The 21,669-nt window shown below is 58.0% G+C and overlaps 2 protein-coding genes and 1 pseudogene across 3 annotated transcripts; 1 reads left to right on the top strand and 2 right to left on the bottom strand.

The window, feature by feature from the left end:
• Positions 1-4,350: 4,350 nt before the first annotated feature.
• LOC135999209 (bone morphogenetic protein 2-like) lies at positions 4,351-10,180 on the top strand (annotated as a pseudogene).
• A 1,633-nt stretch (positions 10,181-11,813) lies between these two features.
• LOC135999218 (potassium voltage-gated channel subfamily V member 2-like) lies at positions 11,814-15,148 on the bottom strand. Its single transcript, XM_065652775.1, has 2 exons — positions 13,901-15,148; positions 11,814-12,086 (listed from the first exon to the last, which is right to left on the bottom strand). Exons 1-2 carry the CDS (start codon positions 15,146-15,148, stop codon positions 11,814-11,816), a joined length of 1,521 nt encoding a protein of 506 aa, XP_065508847.1.
• Positions 15,149-16,843: 1,695 nt separating this feature from the next.
• On the bottom strand, positions 16,844-21,661 carry CD320 (CD320 molecule). Of its 2 annotated transcripts, XM_065652314.1 has the most exons (5): positions 21,512-21,661; positions 20,540-20,749; positions 19,522-19,599; positions 19,016-19,164; positions 16,844-18,587 (listed from the first exon to the last, which is right to left on the bottom strand). In XM_065652314.1, exons 1-4 carry the CDS (start codon positions 21,579-21,581, stop codon positions 19,019-19,021), a joined length of 504 nt encoding a protein of 167 aa, XP_065508386.1. In that variant the 5' UTR covers positions 21,582-21,661; the 3' UTR covers positions 16,844-18,587; positions 19,016-19,018. The 2 variants fall into 2 exon arrangements, with proteins under 2 accessions (XP_065508386.1, XP_065508387.1); XM_065652315.1 differs by lacking the exon at positions 19,522-19,599.
• Positions 21,662-21,669: the final 8 nt, after the last annotated feature.

The following is a 21,669-nucleotide window of genomic DNA, read 5'->3' as shown; positions in this document are numbered from 1 at the left end:
AAGAAAATGTCCCTTGGAGCTGGATCTGTTCCCTGCCATGTGCGCTGGGCCAGGGCGGTGCAGGGATCCTGATGTCTGTACTGAACAACTACATGCAGGGAGCGGTCAGGACAGGTCTGAGAGCCCCTTGCAGCACACGTGCACTGTCTAGCCTCTGCTGTTCCCAGCGCCTGTGACACCAGAGCTTTGCTATGTGTATTTAACAAGCTGGAAAGGGAGATGCCTCCTCTTGGCTCCGGGGCTCAGTCACACTGAAGAGGTGACGCCAGAGCTGCCCATGGGGACACGCTGGCGTGGCCGAGTCCCACTGTGTCACCGTCACTATCAAAGAGCCAGCTTTGTCTCTGCTTTGGTGGTGTGGAGGGACAAAAAGAGGGTTGTCCCTAGATAAAAACTGCGGAGTGAGGGTGAAGGATGAACGTTCCTTTCAAATGAGGAGGCTTGAAAGTGACTCTGAGTCACCACAAACTTAATTAGTTTGACAGTGGTGGTAAGAACAGACCCCTCCAGGGAGCTTCCCCAGGCTGGGAGCAAAACCAGTTGCTCTCCAGAAACACTCTGAAGTTTGCTGGAAGCGCAATCCCGTAGCCACGTTGTGGGAGAGATGCCGTCACTGCCCAGGTCGCTTAGGTGTTTGTGCAGATCACAATCTGGAGACATTTGCCGTGATATGCAAACCCGTCTGTCTTGGAGCTGTTCACCTTCTCACCTGCCAAGGGAGGTGACTCCTCCACTTCCCTGGGCAGCCTGTTCCAATGCCTGACAACCCTTTTGGTGAAGAATTTTTTCCTAATATGCAATCTAAACCTCCTCTGGTGCAACTTGAGGCCATTTCCTCTTGTCCTATTGCTTGCTACTCAGGAGAAGAGACCAACCCCCTCCATGCTACGACCTGCTTTCAGGTAGTTGTAGATAGCGATAAGGTCTCCCCTCAGCCTCCTTCTCTCCAGGCTGAACAGCCCAAGCTCCCTCAACCGCTCCTCATAAGACTTTAGAGAGTTATCGCTGCAAGCTGGGCAGCAGACATGAATTTTCATCCGTGGATTTGGCCCCTCGGTTTCCAAGGATCAGGACAGGATCTTCCATCAGGCATCAACAGGCGAGCGCCAGCACCCACGGCGCTCGCACGGCTGGGGGCTTATCACAGTTCTCATTTCCTCATCGTCCTCGAAGGCACAGCTGCACGGGCTGCGAAGAAGCAACCTGAGCCCACAGGCAACGCTTTGGGCCCAGAAGCAAAGGGTTTTGGCCAAGCCGCCTGCACAGGGGGAGGGCAGCGTGGAAGCCAAGGGGCGATGCCGGGTCTGAGGCCTTGGTCGGGTCCAGGCTGTGTCTGGAGGGCTTGGAGGCCTTTTTCTGCCTCGTTGAGAAAATCGGGTAGGAGCCGTGATTTTGTGATAAAGATCTGGCCTTGGAGGTGCTTGTCATTCCCATGTCCCATGTGTCACTCATCGGAGGGACTAGAAGGAGCCCGTGCCTTTGGGGACACAGCGCGCACAGGTCGCGATGCTCCACGTTGCCTGAAGTCCCGTCTCCACCAGGATGACAAACCCTGGCGGGGGAACGGGAAGCAGCTCTGCAGGGTGCTGCGGTGTGTGTCCCGGGGGCTGGAACTGGGAACGACCTTCCTGTCCCTTGTCCCACCATTGTCACCGCTGTGGCACTGCTGGTGCGGCATCTCCCAGGCGGGCAGGTCCACAGTCGTCCCCCAGAGCTGTCATCGGGTGAAACGAGGGCTCTTTAGCCAGTGCAGTCCAGCTGATCGCAGCAGGTTTGGGGGAATAAACAGTTTTGGTGTCAGTTTGTCACTGGGAAGAGCAGCACCACAATGCCCCTGTGCACGACGTGAGGATGGAAATAGAGGCACCTCGTGTGATGGGAAAGTGTCCTCTAAGCAGAGACCGTGGGATCAGACCAGCCCAGGCTGGGAGGGACCTCGGGGGTCTCCAATCCCAGCCCCCCCAGTCAGAGCAAGAAAAGCAACCTGCCGATAAAAGCTCTACTGAAAACAGACCCCACTGAGTAACCACTAAATGGAGTTTTCATTCTGATGCCCTTTTCATGTTAGCGTCAGAGAACGACATTGATGTTTCAAAAATCACTTGGAAATGGAAAGTCCAAACTAAATTGTTCCAGACAGGTCAAAATCTTCCGCTGGTTTGTCCTGAACCTGGTGAATTCACACATAAAATAAACCGAGAGTCACGCCAGTGAAGATGAACTGATCTGTTTTTACCAGAACGGAGAGTCGTGTTGAAATGATTTTCCACGACTGCCTGATAAAGTCAGTTCTACTGGAATTTGTTGATGTCATTTTATTGGTATTTCTGCATCTAAACCCATGCCGTTAAAACCTTCCCGGCAGCTCCTGCGACACAGCAGCCACTAGAGAGGGACAGAGACCAGCGCGAGTCCCGACGTGGGACTGAAAAGCAGCCAAGGGGCCTGAGCTGGAGGGGCTGGGGAGCCAGATGGATGACAGAGAAACCAGAACTGCCAGGGCTCTGCCGTGTCCGCACAGGGCACCGCGCAGCCCTGCGGCTTGTGTACCGCACCACCCGGCCGGTGGAAAAGCAAATTAGGCAGCGTGAAGTGCTTTTTTCCAGAGCTGGCAGAATCAGCATTTACTTCCCAGACGTGTGACTGGCAGGTGCTGGACGAGTTTGTCCCCAGGGTGGTTAATGGACTGGGGCTCATTCAGTGATAATGGCCCAGGGCTGGGAAATGTGGACTCGCCCCAGGCTTTGCCTCCGCCCCGGGGCAGCTCTTGGCACTTTCCTTCTGGCTTTTCCCCTGTAAAGTCAGGCTGACACCTCCAGTGTCATGTTAAAGACTGGAAACGTCAGAGCAGGGGGGGCTGGAGAAGGATGTTCAAATCTCACCCAGCAATACTGGCTTGCAGAAATGGGCTGTCATCTGGTGTCCCCCTCTTAAGGCAGCCCAGGGAAATTTGCTCTCAGAAAACACTTCTCCCTCCCCTGAAAACACAGCTGCATCTTGGAAAAAAGAAACCTCCTCCAGGAGCTGCTGAGGGAGCTGGGAGGGGGCGGGAAGCTCTCAGAACCATTTTAAAGCCTGGAACCAAACCCAAACCACGAAGGAGCCGCACCAAGGGCTGGATCAGGGCAAGACTAGGTCCTATTTAGAGCCCAAACCCAAGACTGACTTACTATCAACTTAGCCATCCTCCTACCCCTCTTCTAGCTCATGCAACCAAGATTTTAATCCTAATTTTCTCGGTGAGGGAGAGAAAAACCGGCAGGTTTAGCAGATAAACCGTTTCTCCCTACGCAGAACAGACGCTCAGACAGAGCCAGGCCGGTCTGTGCGTGTTTCCTTCCCGCGGGACGTGAGTTGTTGCTGGAGGAGCCCGTGAGCGCCGGCCCGGGCCAGCGGGGCCTGCTGGTGCCCACGGGCCCGGGGGCGACACGGCGGCGAGGACGTGGCCTTTCGGTGTCCAGCCAACGCTCCCTGCTCTCTGCCGGGCCTTCCCAACAGTCAGGCTGCCTGTCTCAAATCTGAATGTAACGTGTGCGTTGGTTCGGTTGTTTACCCCGGGAATTTTTCGTTGAATTAAAGCTCGAACAGGGCGAGAAAAGGCAAAGCAAGACCGTGGCCATCGCCCGCCTCCCCTTTCCTCCCCACTCGTCCCGGCCTCCGCTGCCCCGTGACGCAGGTGGGCAGATGCGGTACCTCCTGCTGGGGTGGGGAGATGCTGCCCCATCGCCCCAGCCCCGAACGGCTTCTCTGCTGGCACGGGGGGCTGAGAGCCCGGCCCGCAGCGAATCCTCGGGGGGACACGTCTCCGGGAGAGCCGGTGACACCGGCTCCAGCGCCCTGGCAAATCCAGACAGAAATCTGAATGAGCGAACGTTAAATGATGCTCCCCAGCTCCGTGGTGTGAGAGCATGTCACTGCAAAAAGCGCTGCCGTGAGTATTTTATGTTCCAAGACCTTTTATTCTCAAAGATAAGTGTAATAGCTCGGGCTGTCTCCCCAGAGATGGGGAGATAGGGGAACAAAACCTGCTGCTGAGGCCCTGAGCTGGTGAAGGAGCGAGCCCCAAACGCTGCGCTGGGGACCTTCACGCCAGCACTTCCCATGCTGGGTGCTGGAGGTGACACCGCGTCCGTGCCACGCGGCACGCCCGTGCTCGGACGCTTCGGTGGCCTCAGACGCAGCCCCACACTAAATTTCCTTCTTGTTTCCTTGCAGATGAACTTTTCTGCGTGCCCACAAAGTTCAGCACTGCTCTGGTCAAAACCCCACAAGGTGGGGAGGTTGTTTGGATGCCGGAGAGCTGTGAAATGAAGGAAAAGTGCTATCACATTTGCCAGGTGGAATATTATTATGAAATAGCGCGCAGCTCTGCGGGACACAGGGAGGAACGGCTCCAGGTTGGTTCTCCTCGGCTTGGCCTCCCCTGTGGTGGGCTCAGCTGTGCTGCTGGGGGCTGGACGGGTGGGTGAGATGCTCTGACTTGGGCAGCTTCACCCTGGTAGAGCTAAGCACACCCTGGCCGCAAAAAAATCTCACATTTGTATTATCTCATGCTATGAAATGCATTTTACTGCCACTAATTTGTGTATGCATCAGTGCCATAAAGTAACAAATGGCCTTTTCTTTGGGGTAAGGATTTATTTTAGAAATACTTACAGGAGCAGTGAGATATTAATTTAAAAAAATATTTAATCATCGAGTGTGTCTTAAGCTCAGTTCAATGGAGACTCTACTGTCTACTTCACCATAGGTTTTGTGCACAGAGACCTCTGACTCAAAAAACGCCTGTGTGCCACCCAAAATACTTCTTACAGGCTTTGCCTCGCTGCCACCCTTTCTCAAGGGTTCAGCCTGAGGATGGAGGGTGGACAGAGGGCACAGTAATGAGGGGCTGGTCCCCTGGAGTGTCCCCAGCAAGGTGCTGCAGGGGATTCTCCTGCCTTTGTTTTGCAAATCCTTGCAGGAAATTGATGTGGGAAGGTGCTTGGGCAGCTGCTCCTCAGGGGATCCCTGCCCCTTAGGTAAGCACAGCTGCGGGGATCCGCACAGCTGCACACCCAGAGGCAGCGCTGAGCTGTCCCCACTCCCGGGGCAGGACCTGGGAGGTGACCCAGGAGCAGATTTTGGGTGGCACCCTCCGCTGTGTCTCACCACGCAGGGACACAGCTGAAGCCCTCGCTTCAAGGGATAACGATCACCTGCCGACGATGATGCCCAATTCGGCCTGCTGGGCAGCTGCTTATAGAGCTTGTGGTCCCTGTGACAGCAGACACGGGTGGGAAGAGGGTCCCGGAAAGTGCCGTTCCTGCTCCCTGCCTGCGATGGGGTGGGACGAGGAGGAGGTGGATGCTCAGGGACAGGGTTGATCCAGACAGTTGTTTCAGGGCAGAGGGACAGCACTTTGTGTCATTTGCAGACACAATAACATGGCAAACGCAAAGGGAAGCAAATCAAACCACAAGGACAGAACTAATCCCTGCTTTGTGCAGGCAGAGGGGAGGCAGAGAGTTCACCCCGTTACACAGGAGCAAGGAATCGATGCTGCTGGGACAAAGCTGCATCTCCCACACCTGCTCCGGGGCAGCCGCCTTTTCCAGGTGATGGACCGTGGGGCCCAGGGGACGGACGGACGGACTTTGTGTCTGACTGCAGGGAGTCACCAGGAGGAGAGAAATGTCTGGTTTGGGCAGCAGGTGCCTTCAGCCGCTGCATCCACCGCTGGTGCGGTGTTCAGGAGCTGCCGAGAGCGCGTCCGCACCGTCATGTCCATCTGGCAGCGCAAGTGCCAGGGGCAGCGGGGCCGGGAGCTGCAGGTGGGCTCCTGCGAGACCCCCGCCAGACTGTCTGTACTATGTGTAAATGAGAGAAGGCTATTTTTTTGAATAAAAGCTGTTTTACACAGTGCTTGTATAAATGAACCCTCTACAAAATATTTTGCGGCTTGTAAAATAAACATCGCGGGCAATTTGCAGCTCCTTGGGATTTCGGCACAGCGCCCCAGCCCCTCGCTCTGGAGCATCCTGAAGGATGCGACCGTCTGGCAGGAGCTGGGGCTGCGGACCCGGCTGCTCCCGTTTACAAAACGTGGAGCAGGAGTCGGAGAGGAGAGGGAAGCAGGTATGTCGGCATGTGAGGACAGAGATGTCCCCTCTGCTACAGCCCCGGGCTGCCCGGCCTTGTCCCGCAGGATGTTTTGCTGTGGTTTGAGAGCCGGGAATGGCAAGGGAAGGAGCCAGAGGATGCGAACAGTTTCCTCTATCAATTAACTCAAGCCCGTCATTGCCTCCCTGCCTGTTCTGGAAAATCAACAGCCCTTTTGCCCACCACGTGTTGGGTTAGAATAAATTATAGACGCCAGCTGGGTGAGCAGCTTTTGGCCAGGCTGGGGCTGCTGCTTGGTCCCTGCCAGCAGACGGACGGACGGACAGTGCTGGTTCCTGTCCTGCACCTTTCCTGCCCTGTGCCAAGCTGCTTGTGGAGCCCATACCCGCAGGGCTCATTCCCAGAGGTTTCCCCTGTTCTCCGTAAGATCTAAAGGCTTTTCTAACCCTGATCTTTTTGTCTGATGCACTGGCAGGTATCGTATAATTTTTTTTCCTGTTCAGTCACATGACATTAAAATAAATGGTAAATGTATAGAGTCCAAGCATACTGTGTCACCCTGTCCACCTTCAGCAACCCAGTTTCTCTGGGACTTGGCAGTAAGAGCAAAAGAATTGGCCTTCGTCACATCATCCAGAGTCCATAGGTTTCTCACGCTGTTTCATTAATATTGAGCATTCAGGAATTAGCAGCAAATGCCTTTTAATCCCCAGGATGCCAGTTTCTGTGGTTGTTGCACGGGGGACACGCAGCCTGGGCTGTCCCTGCATGAAGGGTCCCTGGGCACCCACCATGCATGCTCGACAGGGACATGGGATGGGGACACCGGTGTGACACTGAGTCTCCCAACGCTATGGACAGTGGCTGTGGTGCGGGACGGCGTGAGCTGCAGGACAGGGATGGGACGGGGATGGGATGGGGATGGGACAGGGACAGGATGGGGATGGGATGGGGATGGGATGGGGATGGGATGGGGATGTGACAGAGACAGGATGGGGATGGGATGGGGATGGGACGGGGATGGGAAGGGGATGGGGATGGGATGGGGATGGGATGGCGATGGGACGAGGATGGGACGGGGATGGGATGGGGATGGGATGGGGATGGGATGGGGATGAGACAGGGACAGGATGGGGATGGGATGGGGATGGGATGGCAATGGGACGAGGATGGGACGAGGATGGGACGGGGATGGGATGGGGATGGGATGGGGACGGGATGGGATGGGGATGGGATGGGGATGGGATGGGGATGGGATGGGAATGGGACAGAGCCAGGATGGGGATGGGATGGGAACAGGACGGGAACAGGATGGGGATGGGACGGGGATGCTCGTCCAGCCCGCTTGGCTCTGGAGCAGCTGCATTCCTCCACACAAAGGTCCTTCTGTTTGTCCCATTAGTGCCATCATTAAAAACCAGTTAGTCTCCTACGGAGAGCAAACGAGCAAACGCAGCCCAGACAGGGCCCTGCCAGGGACTGCGCAGCCCCAGACCCCGAGTCCCCCCAGCCCGGGGAGCGCTGGGCTGAGCGGCCTCCCCCCAGTTGTGTACTGGGGCTAATTGGTGCAGGGTGCCCAGGAGCTCAGCTTCACACCTTGTTAACATGGCAATTAGCTCTCTTTACCCTCCTGATTGCTCATGTGCATATTTGACTCCAATCCAGCTTTGCAGTGAGTTATAAATGCAGCGCTGGGGAGGCAGGAGGAGTGGAGCTGGAGCAGGGACATCAGAGCCATGCTGGGGACCATCCTGCTGCTGCTGGCTCTGGCCAAGCCAGCGAGCCCCAGCCCGGCCGGTGCGGCGAGCCGGCGGGCTGAGGCGCTGAAGAAGCTCCTGGAAGTTTTTGGCATGGAGGACCCTCCACCCGCCCCCACTCACTCCAAGCAGCCGCCCCAGTACATGGTGGATCTGTTCAACACCGTCGCCAATGCAGACGGTGTCACCAAGAACCCCGACATCCTGGAGGGCAACACGGTCCGCAGCTTCTTGGATAAAAGTAAGGGCGGGGGGTCCCTGTGGTGCTGGGGATGGGGCTGTGGGCAGGGGACGAGTGCGGCTGACGGAGGTGCCACCCCCTGTTTGGCTCCGCTTCCCAACCCGTCCTTCCCTGCAGCTCACGGGGAGAAGATGCGGTTCCTCTTCGTCCTCTCCAGCGTGGGCAAGAACGAGAAGATCCTGACGGCAGAGCTGCACCTCTTCCGTCTCTGGCCCAGGGCCACAGAGGGCCCCAAAAGGCACCACTTGTGCCAGGTGAGGAGGAGGACGGAGAGGGGATGGGAACAGGGACAGGGCTGGGAAGGGGGGTGTCCGCAGCCTGTGCCTGGGGGTGCCGCTGGCACGCTGGGGTCACTTGCCTGCAGCAGGAGCACAGCACAGCTCCGTGAATTCATGCACCCAAAGTGTCACTGTGCTGCACGACGACTCATGATGATTTAACCATGGCAGTTTCTTAAATATCATTCTGGTTCGTGCGCACACTGGCCAAGGCACCCACAGGCTGTGGCAAATCCAAGCTGACAACTCCCCCACCTCCCACCTTTTTTCCCCCAGTCCCTGTGCCCTGGGTCTGTCCCTGTGGGCAGGACCCACGATGTGACCCCCCTGTGCTGCCCTCCCCAGGTCAGCGTCTACCAAGTGCTGGAGCAGAGCGAGCCGGACGCGCCGGGAGGGAAGAAGCTGCTGGCGGCCCGGCTGGTCCCGCTGCAGGGCTCGGGCTGGGAGGTCTTTGCCATCACACAGGCTGTGAGTGCTGTTCCTTGCTCCAGTGACAGGGGAACCTCAGCCTTTGGGAGTGGGGTCAGAGTCCTGACAAGAGCCCCAGGGGGCTGCTCCATCCTCCTCCAGTCTCACTGCTCTGCAGGTAACGCTGGTGCCAGCTCCTGCCGCCGTGTCCCGTGTGTCACAGCCCCGGAGCAGCTCAGGCCCTTCCTGTGCTGCTGGGGCAGCTCTGGGGCTGGGGGACAGAGTGTGGCCATGGGGGGGTCCTGGTTGGTGCCACCCCACTGCTGACAGGGCCCCGGGTCTGCTGGCCTGGCATGTGCCATGGAGACCCCATCGCAGTGCCTGTCCTGGCCTGCGGCACCGTGGTGACACCGGTTTGGTTCCCCAGGTTCGTGACTGGACTGAAGATGAAAGCAGCAACCAGGGTTTGCTGGTGACGGTCCAGGGCCTGGGCGGGAGCCCGCTCGACCCCTCCCCGCTGCAGTTTGCATCCAGCAAGGACCACCACGAGAGCAAGAAGCCCATGTTGGTGCTGTTCACCGATGACGGGCGCCGGGGAGCGTCCCAGCCCGCGGTCAGCTTCCCAGGTGGGTCCCGTGCACCTCGGCACGGCTCAGTGCCGCCGTCCCCTTGTCCGTGGGGTGCTCCCCACATGTGGGCTCCTTCAAACCCAAAGCTCCTTCTCCGGCACGGGGAGAGGCCGTCTGCTTTCTGGTTTGGTCTGTGCTGGGCTGCAGGTTCGCAGATGTAAATTTGGATTTTGCAGCCGTGGGGCTGTGGGGTTGTCGCCTCCCGTGGCTCTGCCTGGGCTGTGACCGAAGGGCTCGCTGCACCAAATGGCTGCCGACAAAACCTGTGGGGACGGGTGGCTGGGGGGGGCTGCCCCACGTTCTCCCTCCTCCCATGCTCACGCAATAGCTGATGGCACTGGGTCCTCATTTCTGGCAGATCTACAGCCCCAGGCTCCTGCTCTCCCCACCAAGATGCCGGTGCCCAGGGTGGCTGGGTCGCGCCGCACACGCTCGCTGGACCGGCTGCAGCCCTGCCAGAGGCATCCCCTGTCTGTGGACTTCGAGGAGATCGGCTGGTCCGGCTGGATCATCTCTCCGCGGGGGTACAACGCCTACCACTGCAAGGGCTCCTGCCCCTTCCCGCTGGGCGAGAACATGCGGCCGACGAACCACGCCACCGTGCAGTCCATCATCAACGCCCTCAAGCTGAGCGAGGGCGTCAGCAGCCCCTGCTGCGTGCCCGACAAGCTCTACTCCATCAACCTCCTCTACTTCGATGATGACGAGAATGTGGTCCTCAAGCAGTACGACGACATGGTGGCCGGGAGCTGTGGCTGCCACTGAGGCAGGAGGAGCAGGAAGGTGGAAACGCTGTGGCGGAGGCTCCTGCTCCTTCTTGAGCACCTCTGGGGGGTGTCTGTCCTGCAAACCCCCCCAAAAGAGACCAGGGTGTGCAAACAGCGCTGCCCTGGGTGGCATCACCCCCTGGCAGTGCCCAGGAGGCCCAGGGCTGAGCGCTGGTTAAATTGACCTGAATGAGCCTGTGTGACGCGGCAGCCCCGGAGCAGCAGCTCCGTTTTGGGGTGCCCCGCACAGGGGTGCAGGTTTCCTGGCCCAGGCAGAGGCTTCCTGCAGGCTGTACTATATGTATATAGCGAGAGCACTAATATATGACAGAAAGCACCTGTACAGTGTCCTGTAAATGTCTGTACATTTCTGCTTTGTTGGGACTTGTAAAATGAACTCAGAAGAACTATTAAAAGCGCTGTTCTCCAAGGGGCTGCTTGTGGGACCGCTGGTTGGCCGGGGGTGAGCAAACACGCTGCGGGCAGTTTCGGGGGGGTGCAAGCAGAGGGATGAAGATCCAGTCACGGCGCAGTCTCCGGCGGGGCAGGAGGTTCAGTCGCTGAGCCCCATTCTTTGGAAGTCAAACGATCTCAGATCCATCAGTCAGGCTGCGATGCCAGGGGGGATCTCTGAGCAGGCGATGGGGGCAGATGGGGGGATGCAGTGACGGGGTCTGGGGGCGAGGGGAGATGCGGAGGTGTCTGGAGGTGATGCTGCTGGGGGAAGGACAGCTCTGGGGGAAGGTGGCCAGAGGAGGCTGCACTGTGGCAAGGGAAGGTTCCTCATGGAAGAGAAATGGGATGGAAACCAGAGCTGACCAAAGCTGGGGGTGGTCAGTGCTGGGGAGGGTACAGAGGGCGGGTGTCCATGTGGGTACTAGGGAGCGGGTGCAGGTGCTGGGGGTCAGGACAGGGGTCCCTGTCTTGCACCTGCTGGCTCAGACCCCGTCCCTTGCAGCCCAGGACAGCGGGAGTGGAGCTGTCCCTGCCAGGGGGCTCGGCTCCTCCAAGCCTCTTTCCAACCGTTCCCAACAGCAGCTGTTTGACGGTGGCCCCAGGATGACAGCAGGACCCCCCAGCTGCTCTTCATCTCCCAGCCCAGTTTGCAGGTGACCAAATCCCATCCCGGCCTGGCTCGGGCTGAACATCTGCGTGGCTGGGACAGTCACAGGGGAGCCTGTCTGTGTCCCCTCAACCCGGGAGCAGAGCGGCGCCTGCGCAGCGTCACGCTGGGCTTTGTCGCATCACAGGTGTCCACATGGACCATCCTCAGAAAGGTGGCAGAGTTCAGCGCCACTCATCCCCCCTGCTCGCTTCCCGTGTCCCCGGGGTGTCCCATGCCCCTGACCGTGACAAACAGACAGACACCCTGCCTTGGCTGTACAGCATCAGCTGGTCCTTCACTGACCACGCTGCGGGACAGCAGCCTCCAGCACGCGATATTGAGGAAAGTCACAACACCGTCGGGGCACATTTCATCCCATCCGAACAGCCCGAGCTGGCAGTGGCACCTGCACAACAGCAGCCGTGCTGCCTGAGCAGTGGAGCCTCCCCAGGGGCCAGGACCTGCTGGGGACAGCCAGGCTGGAGGGCGGGACACGTCAGGGCAGGGGGGTGTCCGGGGCTGGAGGTCAGTGGTGACAGGGGGGGTCGGCTCTGCAGCACTCCGACAGCTTCCGCAGGACTCGCTCCTTCAGGCGGAACCTCCTGGAGAGCTTGAGCGAGTGGCTGGTCTCGTTCTCGTGGGCCTTCAGCTTGGCGTAGTAGTCAGAGAACTTGTTGTAGAGGATGGAGATGGGCATGCCGTTGAGGATGATGCCAAAGGAGATGCAGCCAAACGCCACTATCCTGCCAAGCACTGTGTCGGGCACCGTGTCTCCGTAGCCCACTGTGGAGAGGCTGACCTGGGAGAGGAGGGAGAAGGATGAAACCCGATGTGAGCAAACCCCGCAGACCCGGCCTGCAGTGCTGGGACCACCTCCCTGCCCGGTGTGGGAGCCGGGTGTCACCTGGTGTAAGAGTCGGTCCGAAGAACAGTATTTGCCTCAACATCGCTATCAGGAACTTGGAGAGACACCAAGAAACAAATGGCCTGAGAGAAAGGACTGTGTGCTACAGGGACTCTCTGACCTGGGGACCGAACGTCGGAGAGATCTCCCCACCAAAAGATCACGGCTCACGACGGAGGACCGGCAGGATGCTGTTCGGGACCTGGGACCATAGGGACACTTTTGGACCCGTGGTGGTAGCTATAATCCTCCTCCTTTCCTTTCCCTTTTTCTTCACTTTCTCTATCACGTGCCACTTTATGGGCAAAATAATAAAGTTACATTGTTTCATTGAATTACAACCCCTTGGCATTTTGGTCGCCTTAATTTTGCACTTCGAAATCAAGATAAACGAACCATCATGAGTCCGTCACCAAATGGACCGTGACACCTGGGAATGGCACCACGGCTGCAAGCAGTGGGGCTGTCCCTGCTCTGGCAGCCGGCGCAGCCAGGGCTCAGCTCCCCGGGCAGCACCGGCAGGCGGGGAGAGCCCCAGGACAGGGCTGGGTGAGCCCCAGCAGCCGCGACCAGAGGCAAACCCCCCTGCTCCCTCCTCCCCTTCACGTGTGCCGCTTCCAGAGCAGCTGGACATCGTGGAGCTGAACTTTCCCCGCAGCCAGACTGTCTGCTGGAGCTTCCTGCCCCGCGGAGCTGTGGCCCCGGTGCTTCCTGGCCGAAAGCTGCGCGGTCCCACGGGAATGGTGCTTCCCGGAGCCTCTGCCAAGGGAAATGGAGCACAGCCCAGGAATGCAGCCGGAGGAGCCGTGTTGGAGTGACGGGGGAGCAAAACCACGGGGACAGGGTGAGAGCTGAGGCAGAGAGGTTTGGGCTTTGCATGGAGCCACTCTGACCAGGGGCAGGATCAGCCTGTGACATTGAAATACTCAAATCTGGTGATTTTACTGAGCGATTTTGCACTTCCTCGAGGAGGGATGAACCTGAAGGAGGCAGCTGGTGGTGGCCAAAGGGGATTATAAGAGCAGAAGTGACCTGTGGGATCATTTCATCAGTAGATCAAAATGCCCTTGTAACCCCCGGCTCTCAAGTGCTTTAGCTGCTCCTCAGCTCAGAGTTAATCCCAGGTTTATTATAGTGCTTGGCTCGGCAGAGCTGCTGGCTCCTGGCACGAGCAGGGCAGCAAATGAGGCTCCTGTCCCTGCTGCAGCACGGCCCATGCTGCGGCCCCTCTCGGGTCAGGGGCTGAGGCACCGGGTGACCACGTTTCCTTGGTTCTCCGGCTCAGCCCTGTGAGCTCTGAGCCCCTCGTGCCCTGCGAGCCCAGCCGGGCAGCGATGCTGCACAAGCCTCGGGCTGCCCCAAGCAGCTGTCCATGGAGCTGAGCCACATCCACCCAACACTTGAGGCCCACAACAGATAAAGCCCGGGCTGAGTCATGTCCCCCTTGTCACTAACCCAGCCCTGGAGGCTCCCAGGTCACCACCTCTGTCCCGCCATCCCACCCCAGCGCCAACTTTTGAGCCTCTGAGCTCAGTCTAAATCTCTGATTTCTTTTCTCAGAGTGTGCAGAGCTCTCAGGTTCCCACCATTACTGAGGTGGTGGGAAGTCTGGGCCCTTTTCTGCCTCCTGGCCAGCAGCAGCGGGGAACGCCTCGTGCCCCAGGGCAGCCCCAGCACAGCCCCCTCTGGAAGCAGCACCCCCACCTTACCGCTGCCCACCACCACGCGTAGGGGATGCTGGTGAAGTTGGTGCCTGGGACATCATGTTCCACGGAGTGCATGAGAGCGGAGAAGGTGAAGACCCCCATGGCGATGAAGAGGAAGAGGCAGCAAACCTGCTGGTAGCACTGGCGGAGGGTGAAGCCGAAGGCCCGCAGGCCGGTGGAGTGGCGCGCCAGCTTGAGGATGCGGAAGATCCTCATGAGCTTGATGATCTTGAGGATTTTGCCCAGCTTGCTGACATTCTCCACCCGGTGCAGCTCCTCATGGTAAAGCGTGTCTGCTTCGTCCAGGTTTTCAAAGAGGATCTGGATGTAGAAGGGCAGGATGGCCACCAGGTCTACAGCGTTAAATGCTGCTCGCAAAAAGTTCTTGAAGCTGGAGGAGGATATGAGCCGCATGAGGTATTCGGAAGTGAAGAAGATGGCACAGATCATCTCCAGCTGCTCCATCCACATCTTCCCTGTCTTGTGTTTCATCTCCTCCACGGTGCTAAGCGTCATGCCCACAATGGAGATAAGCACAAAGAAGCTGGACATGACAGCGATGATCTTGGCTGGGACAGAAGAGTATGGGTTCTCAGTGAGGTTCCAGATCATCTTCCGAAACCGTCCCAGAAATTTGCCCTCAAACTGCCCTGTTGAGTCCAGGGGCTCCAGTTCTGCCTCCAGCTCCTTCTGTATTTTCAGGTACTCACTGAGTTCATCTTGTTTTTCCTCAAACAGGATCCGGCAGCAGCGCTGGGAGTATTTCAGATGGATTCCCCAGTACTCGATTTCCTCCACAAAGTTACTGGGGCACATCTCATCCATGATCCACAGGACCCCGCTGCGGTAGAAGTGGAAGATGTAGTGGAAAATGGAAGGATCTCTGTCAAAGAAGTACTCGTTCTTCTGCACGGAGTAGTCATCACAGAGCTGCAGCTTCTTCATGGGGTCTGTGTGAAGGGCCAGCTTCCCCAGCCTGGTGACGGGATACCGGGCCGCCACCTTGCAAGCGATGTGGAACAATTTGCCGCCCACATTAATGTTGAGCAGGCACTTGTTCCTTTGGATGGGAGTCTTGCTTTTCTCCTGGTTTCCAACTGTCACGTTCTGCATGGAGCTCCATGGCTTCACCAAGCTGTCCTGCGCAAAGGGGATGTGGACCTCCTCTTCCTCGGGTGTCCGGCAGCCCCGGCGAGCCCCGATCTTCAGGCTGGCAGCCAGACTCGCGCGTCTCGGCCCCGGCTGCCTCATCGTGCCCGATCCTCCAACGCGGTGAGTCCTGTTAGGGGCTGCAGGACGGCAGCTCTGGCTCCATGGGGTCACCCCTGCCCGGCGCAGGGACAGGGGTGGGAGCTCGGAGGAGCCGCTGCCCGAGGACACTGCCCGTGTCACGCTGCCGCGTGGCACTTGCCCGGCTCCCAAAGCCGATTGTGGTTTGCGTCGTAGGAGTTGGAGGCAGCTAAGTGCCCGCTCCTTAAGACAATAATGAGCTTGAAGCACTAGTCCTCCTTTATGTAAGGAACTATTTCCAGCTCTGCACTTCTTTTTCCTTATTCTGTTCTTATTAGCTGTTTCCATTTGTTGCACGCTAGTCTGTTTCCAAGGAGGGCATCCACTGTAGCGAGCTGAACAGAGAGCATGAACTTACCTTGATTTAACCTGGAAAGGCCCAGAGAGGTGCAGACACGCGGGATTTGTATCAGCTCTGTACCCCCACAACAGCTGCTGCTCTTGGCACCAGCCGTTCGTTAAGCACACGGGTGCAGCTCTGAGAAAGGAAACCGTTGGCACCTCCCAGCTCATCCTTCAAAGCCCCACAGCACTTATTTACAGGGGAAGAGGTGAAGGAACCATCTCATCCTCCAGGCAGTGGAGCTGTCAGCCCCATCACTGCCACCGGCAGGAGAGGGGACATGGAAGGGGACAACAGAGATGCAGGTGTGCACTAAAAGTTTCCCCGGACTATGGGAACTGAAGAGAAGGAAATAATCCTTCGGATTTGCAAGTGAAAGGGGAATCAAAATTAAATGGGCTGATCTTTGATGTTTCACCCTGGGACACAACCCTACCCCAGCATGTGAACCATCACATTGATTTCCATGAGCTGATCTAATTAAATACAGAGACCTGGAGCACAAAGCTGCCCCCAGGCTGAAAAGTAGCTCAGGCTCCACAATTGAAGTCTCTGAGCCTGGGGATTAGGACAACAAAAATGCTTCTGGCACCAGATAGAGGAAGGTAAATTGCTGTCACAAACATGGCCACAAGTTTTGGCACAAGATCCATAAAAAACATTATTTCTTTCAACTCTGAAACGCTCAGCTCACAGATCAGGAAGCAGAACCTGGATGCTCTTGCAGTGGGAAGAGGCTGCGACTGCTGCGTTTACCCCCTGGCTGTGCTTCCCACCGCACAGAGCAGGCGGCTCTGCCCCATCAACAGTCTCAGCTCCGCAGCTCGAGCTCAGAGGGCGACCCACGACAGGCTGGTGACAGCTGGTGACACAGCCGAGGCAGCACTTCCAGCAGCCCCAGCTTGGCCCTGGCCCGCTGGGATCACCGAGGCCCCGTCCCGCACTGCAGGGCATCCCACTCCTTTCATCTGCGCTAATGAAGAAGAAAAAAGCTCAGGCACCCTTAAGTTTTTCACCTAATTCTTGGCCAAGCTTCCCACTTGTCCTCTGTTCTGCAGCAGCACCTCTGGTGCCTGTACAAGCAGTTTCTCTTCTCCTTCTCCCTCCCCATTCACTCTGCTCCCTGTATTTCATTTTCCTGTGGCAGTCAACATGTGCTGGAGTCACTTCGGTCCCCGGCAGCACTCGCTTTCCCTGTCTGCCCGCCCTCCATGAGTCACGACAATCCAAAGGTGATGCAGTTCCCAACTACAGAATTCAAGCTAAAGCATAAACCCAAGAAAAACAAAAAAATCCATAACTCACTAGTTTCAAATTCTTTATTCTCCTGTGCCATTCACCAACAGCTATTGCATCTCTATTTGTCCCTATGGAAACAGAAGGAAGGTTGTGCACACCCTTGCAAAGGACCCTTGGTACTAAAACCAGCAGCACTGGAATAACTAACACTCCAGACCACAAGAGAAGTTTCTCCCCGTGGGTGCAGCAGCACACTTGCACACTCCCCAGGAGAGGAAGACTCCTGCCCTGAGGCTGCTGACCGGTGTCTGCTTGGCAAAGCGAGTTCTCACCTCTAAGGCACAGAGATCAGCAGCTGAGGCAACCGCTTTCGGTCCTTTGTGCACCCAGTGAACGCTTGTGCACGGAACACGTGGTCAACACTGAACTAGAGGCACTGGTCAGGAATCTCCTCCCCCCGCTGTCAGTTCTTCTGAAAGCAAACAGCACTGAGCTGTGCAGAAAGAGCTACACGTGCCATGACATGCAGTGTTTGATTCAAGACACGAGTTATTTCAAGCTAAAAAAAGCCCCCGCCAAATGCTCAAAGCCTCATAGAAATAAAGACTGGTTTGGGTTGGAGGGGACCTTAAAGATCACCTAGTCCAAGCCCCTGCCATGGGCAGGGACACCTTCCACTAAACCAGCTTGCTCACCACCCTCATTGAACATTTCTTCCTTATGTCCAATCGAAATCTCTGCTCTTTCAGTGTATAACCATTGCCCCTTGTCCTGTCACTTGGTAGGCCTTGGTAAAAAACCTCTCTCTATCCTTCTTACAAGTCCCTTTACACATAGAAATGACACAAAGTCTCCCCAGAGTTTTCTCTTCTCCAGCGATGGCCCTGACTGAGGTGCAGGACCTTGCACTTGACCTTACTGAACTTCACGATGTTCACACGGGCACACTGAAAGTCCCTCTGGATGGGGGGGTGTCCCCTCCCTCAGTGAATCGACTGCACCGCTCAGCTCAGTGTCTGTCACCCATAAACTTGCTGAGGGTGCGCTCGACCCTACTATGCACGCCACTGGTGAGGATATTAAATAGCGTTGGTCCCAGTATGGATCCTTGAGGGACACCACTCATGTCAGAACAGTTTTAAGGAAGAAACCTTTAAGAGAGTTAGAGAAGCAACACACTGGCAGGGAGCGAGCCCAGGAGCTGCTCGCTCTGCCCTGACAGGGGTGGCAGTGCAGCAAAAGCCAGAGCAGAGAGAGAGATTTTCAACTTTCACCCTTGTGCTGACCTGTCAGTAAAAAGCTGCCTGTACACGGGACCGAACAGCATCAAAACACCAGCACAAACATGGACTACACATTTGATCTGTGCGGAGTCAGCAAGCTCCTGCTGGAACGGATGAAAAGCCTCTGTTGCCTGACAAAACCCAGGGGGAAGAATGGGGCAGGTGAAAAATGTCTCTTGGCTGGAAGAAAACAGCTGAATAGCACCCAGCACCTGTCATCTCATGGAGAATAAAATCTTTGGGTCCAAGGCTGCACTGGTGAGAATCAGTATTAACAACCGCTGGAGGCAAGAACCGTAAAGGAATTTCTACCACCTCTGTGATGGTGATTTCACAGCACCAGGGAAGGTCCCGTGCTATTTCCGGTGCCAAAGTTGTCTCACAATCCAAGACTAATTTCCAAGGGGAGCATCCTCTTGTTTTTCCAGTGTAACAACACAGATTTGAGAGTTTATGTCCAATTCAGTCAGTCTCTGCGGTAAGCAGGAAGGAGAGAGCAGGCTAGTCCCATCTCATCACCTCACGGTAAAGATCCCTGTCACAAGAACAGAAAATCACTTGGTTATTGACAGTCCTTCGGGCAGAAACCTGGTTTGAGTTGAGTTTGTGCAACACGGAGAAAAACAACCCACAGCAGATTAGTATCTGAGCGCAAGCGCTCAGTGTCCCTGGCAGCAGAGGAGGGACAGTGACCAGCACATCACTGCCAAAAGAAGTCAGCGTCTCAGATTAGGCCATGCAATTATCCCTGCAGCCAAGCAAGAGCCTTCATGCCTGACTGCAAGGAAGGAAGGAGAGAGTTCTGCTGCTTCAGGGCAGAGTGAAACCCCAAGCATGTGGCTGACCAGCAGCAGGAACCGCTGGGAAAAGCTGTGCCCAGAGGGGAAAGCTCTAGAGTAGAAACAGGGCAAGAAGGCATTTCTCCCTCATGCACAGCGAGCGCATGTGGCACAAGACACTTACCCTTCAGGGAAATGAGCCTGTCTGGCTCTTGTCAAGCATCAGCTGTTCCCTGGATGCTTTTTCAGGACTGAAGATGTCAGATCTGCTTTTTGCTTTGGACAGGCCCCACACAGCAACAGAACCCACAGCAACCAGGATGCTCAGGAGAGCTAGAGAGGAGAGGAGAGGAGAGGAGAGTGCACAAACAGAGATCCGCTCACCACGCCTGGTCCTGACATCAGCACTGGGCTCTGCTGCCCAACAGCTTCAGCCAACGGCTGGAGAGCAGCAGCTTCCCTCGGGAACAAGGGACAGAGGGAGGCGAGTTAGTGCCAGATCTCATGGAACAGCCTTCCCAAGGACATAGTGCGTCCAAGTCAGAGGAATGATTAAGCTGTGGTGTAAGCTGCGCCTAGCCCTCTCCAGCCCAGCTACTGATACAGGTCTGGAATTAACTCCAGCAGGATACTCGATATATAGCCTAAGCCAGAACCAAGACCACGTGCAGCACCCTGACTCTCACATACTTGCAATAATCAAGGTCCATGTGTGGCTTTGACTCCTCGGTGGCACAGAGCACCCAGGCACAGGCGTGGCTGAAGCCTCTGCGATGAAAGAGCAAGAAATCCACCAGGCTCACAGCTCAGCATTCAGAGCAGTCTCCAGTCCAGACTTGGCTGAGTTCCCAACTCACCTCAAGAGTGCCAACAGGCCTTTTTTAATGTAAGCAAAACCTTATCTGCTGTTACTGTGATTAACCCACAGCAATGGAAAAAAACGTCCTACTGGAAACACATAATAGGGAAAGCTGGGGAATTTCCCAGCTGTAGCTGCAGCACCTTTTCTCCTTATGGCACAGGGAAGCCCCAGGTACAACCAAAATGCAGCTCATCTCCCAGCTGAAGTGGTGTGGGCATCAAATGCAGATCCAGCCCCTCATGCCCAGTGATCCCCATCCTCCCCACACCCACGGGGCTCCAGCTCCAGACACCATGCAACCCCCGGGGTGAGGAAAGTGGAACGGCACCTCCAGGCACCTCAGACAACCAAGAGGTCTGTGAGAAAGGAACTCCAGAGCGTCTTGGAGCAGCACTAGAGACACGAACAGCATCTGGGATGCAGAGACAGCCCTGAGCTGGACAGACACCAGTGTGTGCTGCCTGATCCCGCCTGCACAGCTCCCAGTGCTTCCCCATCCCGTTCCCTCTGGAGATCAGAGGAGCTCAGCAGGTGGACACAGACTCCAGCGGCACCGGCTCGTTGGAAGAAGCCGCCAGAATTGCACGTTCTGGAAGAAGGTTCTTCAAAGGCCGTTCCCGAGGGAGCGCTGGCGGGTTCAAACACGACTCAGCGGGAGGAAGCTGAAGGTGGGGCTGTCCCCACAGTGCTTCCTCTGCTGAAAGCAAGCGGGGATGGACGCCGCTGTCTAAGGGACCGGGATCAAAGGCTCAGTCCGGTTTATCGCCCGGAGCAGGCCAGGCCAGCGGGGCTCCGGCGCGGCCTCCCGCGGGCTCAGCCCGGCCCGGCCCATCGCAGCCCCGTTACCTGCACTGCCGGCGGGCGGCACCGCCGAGACCTGCCGCGGGGTCACCCGGACGCCGTCAGGACTCGGCTCGGCCGGGGTCGCCGTCCCGCAGCCCTGCTCGTCCCCGTCGTCCATGCAGTCGGGGTGTCCATCGCAGAGCCACTCCCGGGGGAGGCAGACGGTGCCGGGCTCGCACTGGAACTGGTCCGGGGAGCAGCCGGACAGGGTCGCTGCGGGGGTGACGGGGTGACGGGGTGACGGGGGTGACGGGGTGGCGGGGGTGACGGGGGTGACGGGGTGACGGGGGTGACGGGGTGGCGGGGGTGACGGGGTGGCGGGGGTGACGGGGGTGAGGGGGTGACGGAGTGGCGGGGGTGACGGGGTGACGGGGTGGCGGGGTGACGGGGGTGACGGGGTGGCGGGATGACGGGGTGACGGGGTGGCGGGGGTGACGGGGTGACGGGGTGGCGGGGTGACGGGGGTGACGGGGTGGCGGGATGACGGGGTGACGGGGTGGCGGGATGACGGGGTGACGGGGTGGCGGGGGTGACGGGGTGGCGGGGGTGACGGGGTGGCGGGGTGACGGGGGTGACGGGGTGGCGGGGTGACGGGGTGGCGGGGGTGACGGGGTGACGGGGTGACGGGGTGGCGGGGTGACGGGGGTGACGGGGTGGCGGGGTGGCGGGGTGGCGGGGGTGACGGGGTGACGGGGTGACGGGGGTGACGGGGTGGCGGGGGTGACGGGGTGACGGGGTGGCGGGGTGATGGGGGTGACGGGGTGGCGGGATGACGGGGTGACGGGGTGGCGGGGGTGACGGGGTGAGGTGGAGCCGGGACCCCCGGGACCCCCCGCGCCCCTCGCTGACACGCGCGCAGGGCGCACGAGGCCACCAGCCAATGAGAGCGAAGGGCGTGTGCGGGGAGCCAATAGGCACAACCGAGACACGGTGTGGCTGCCCGCGCGCGCGGCCGGCCCCGCCCCCCCCGCTCACCGTTCTCTGGCGGAGGCGCTGGGAGCGGCAGCACCGGCAGCAGCAGCAGCAGCACCGGGAGCCGCGCCATGCCACCGGCTCCACCGGCGGGACCCGCCGCCGCGACTCTACACCGCCGGCCGCGCGCTGGTAGGGCACATGCGCACGGGCAGGCTCTC

The sequence above is a fragment of the Caloenas nicobarica genome, chromosome 27 (genome assembly GCF_036013445.1).
Source record: "Caloenas nicobarica isolate bCalNic1 chromosome 27, bCalNic1.hap1, whole genome shotgun sequence".
In the NCBI taxonomy this organism is placed as follows: domain Eukaryota; kingdom Metazoa; phylum Chordata; class Aves; order Columbiformes; family Columbidae; genus Caloenas; species Caloenas nicobarica.
This window is presented reverse-complemented; position numbering and strand designations above follow the sequence as displayed.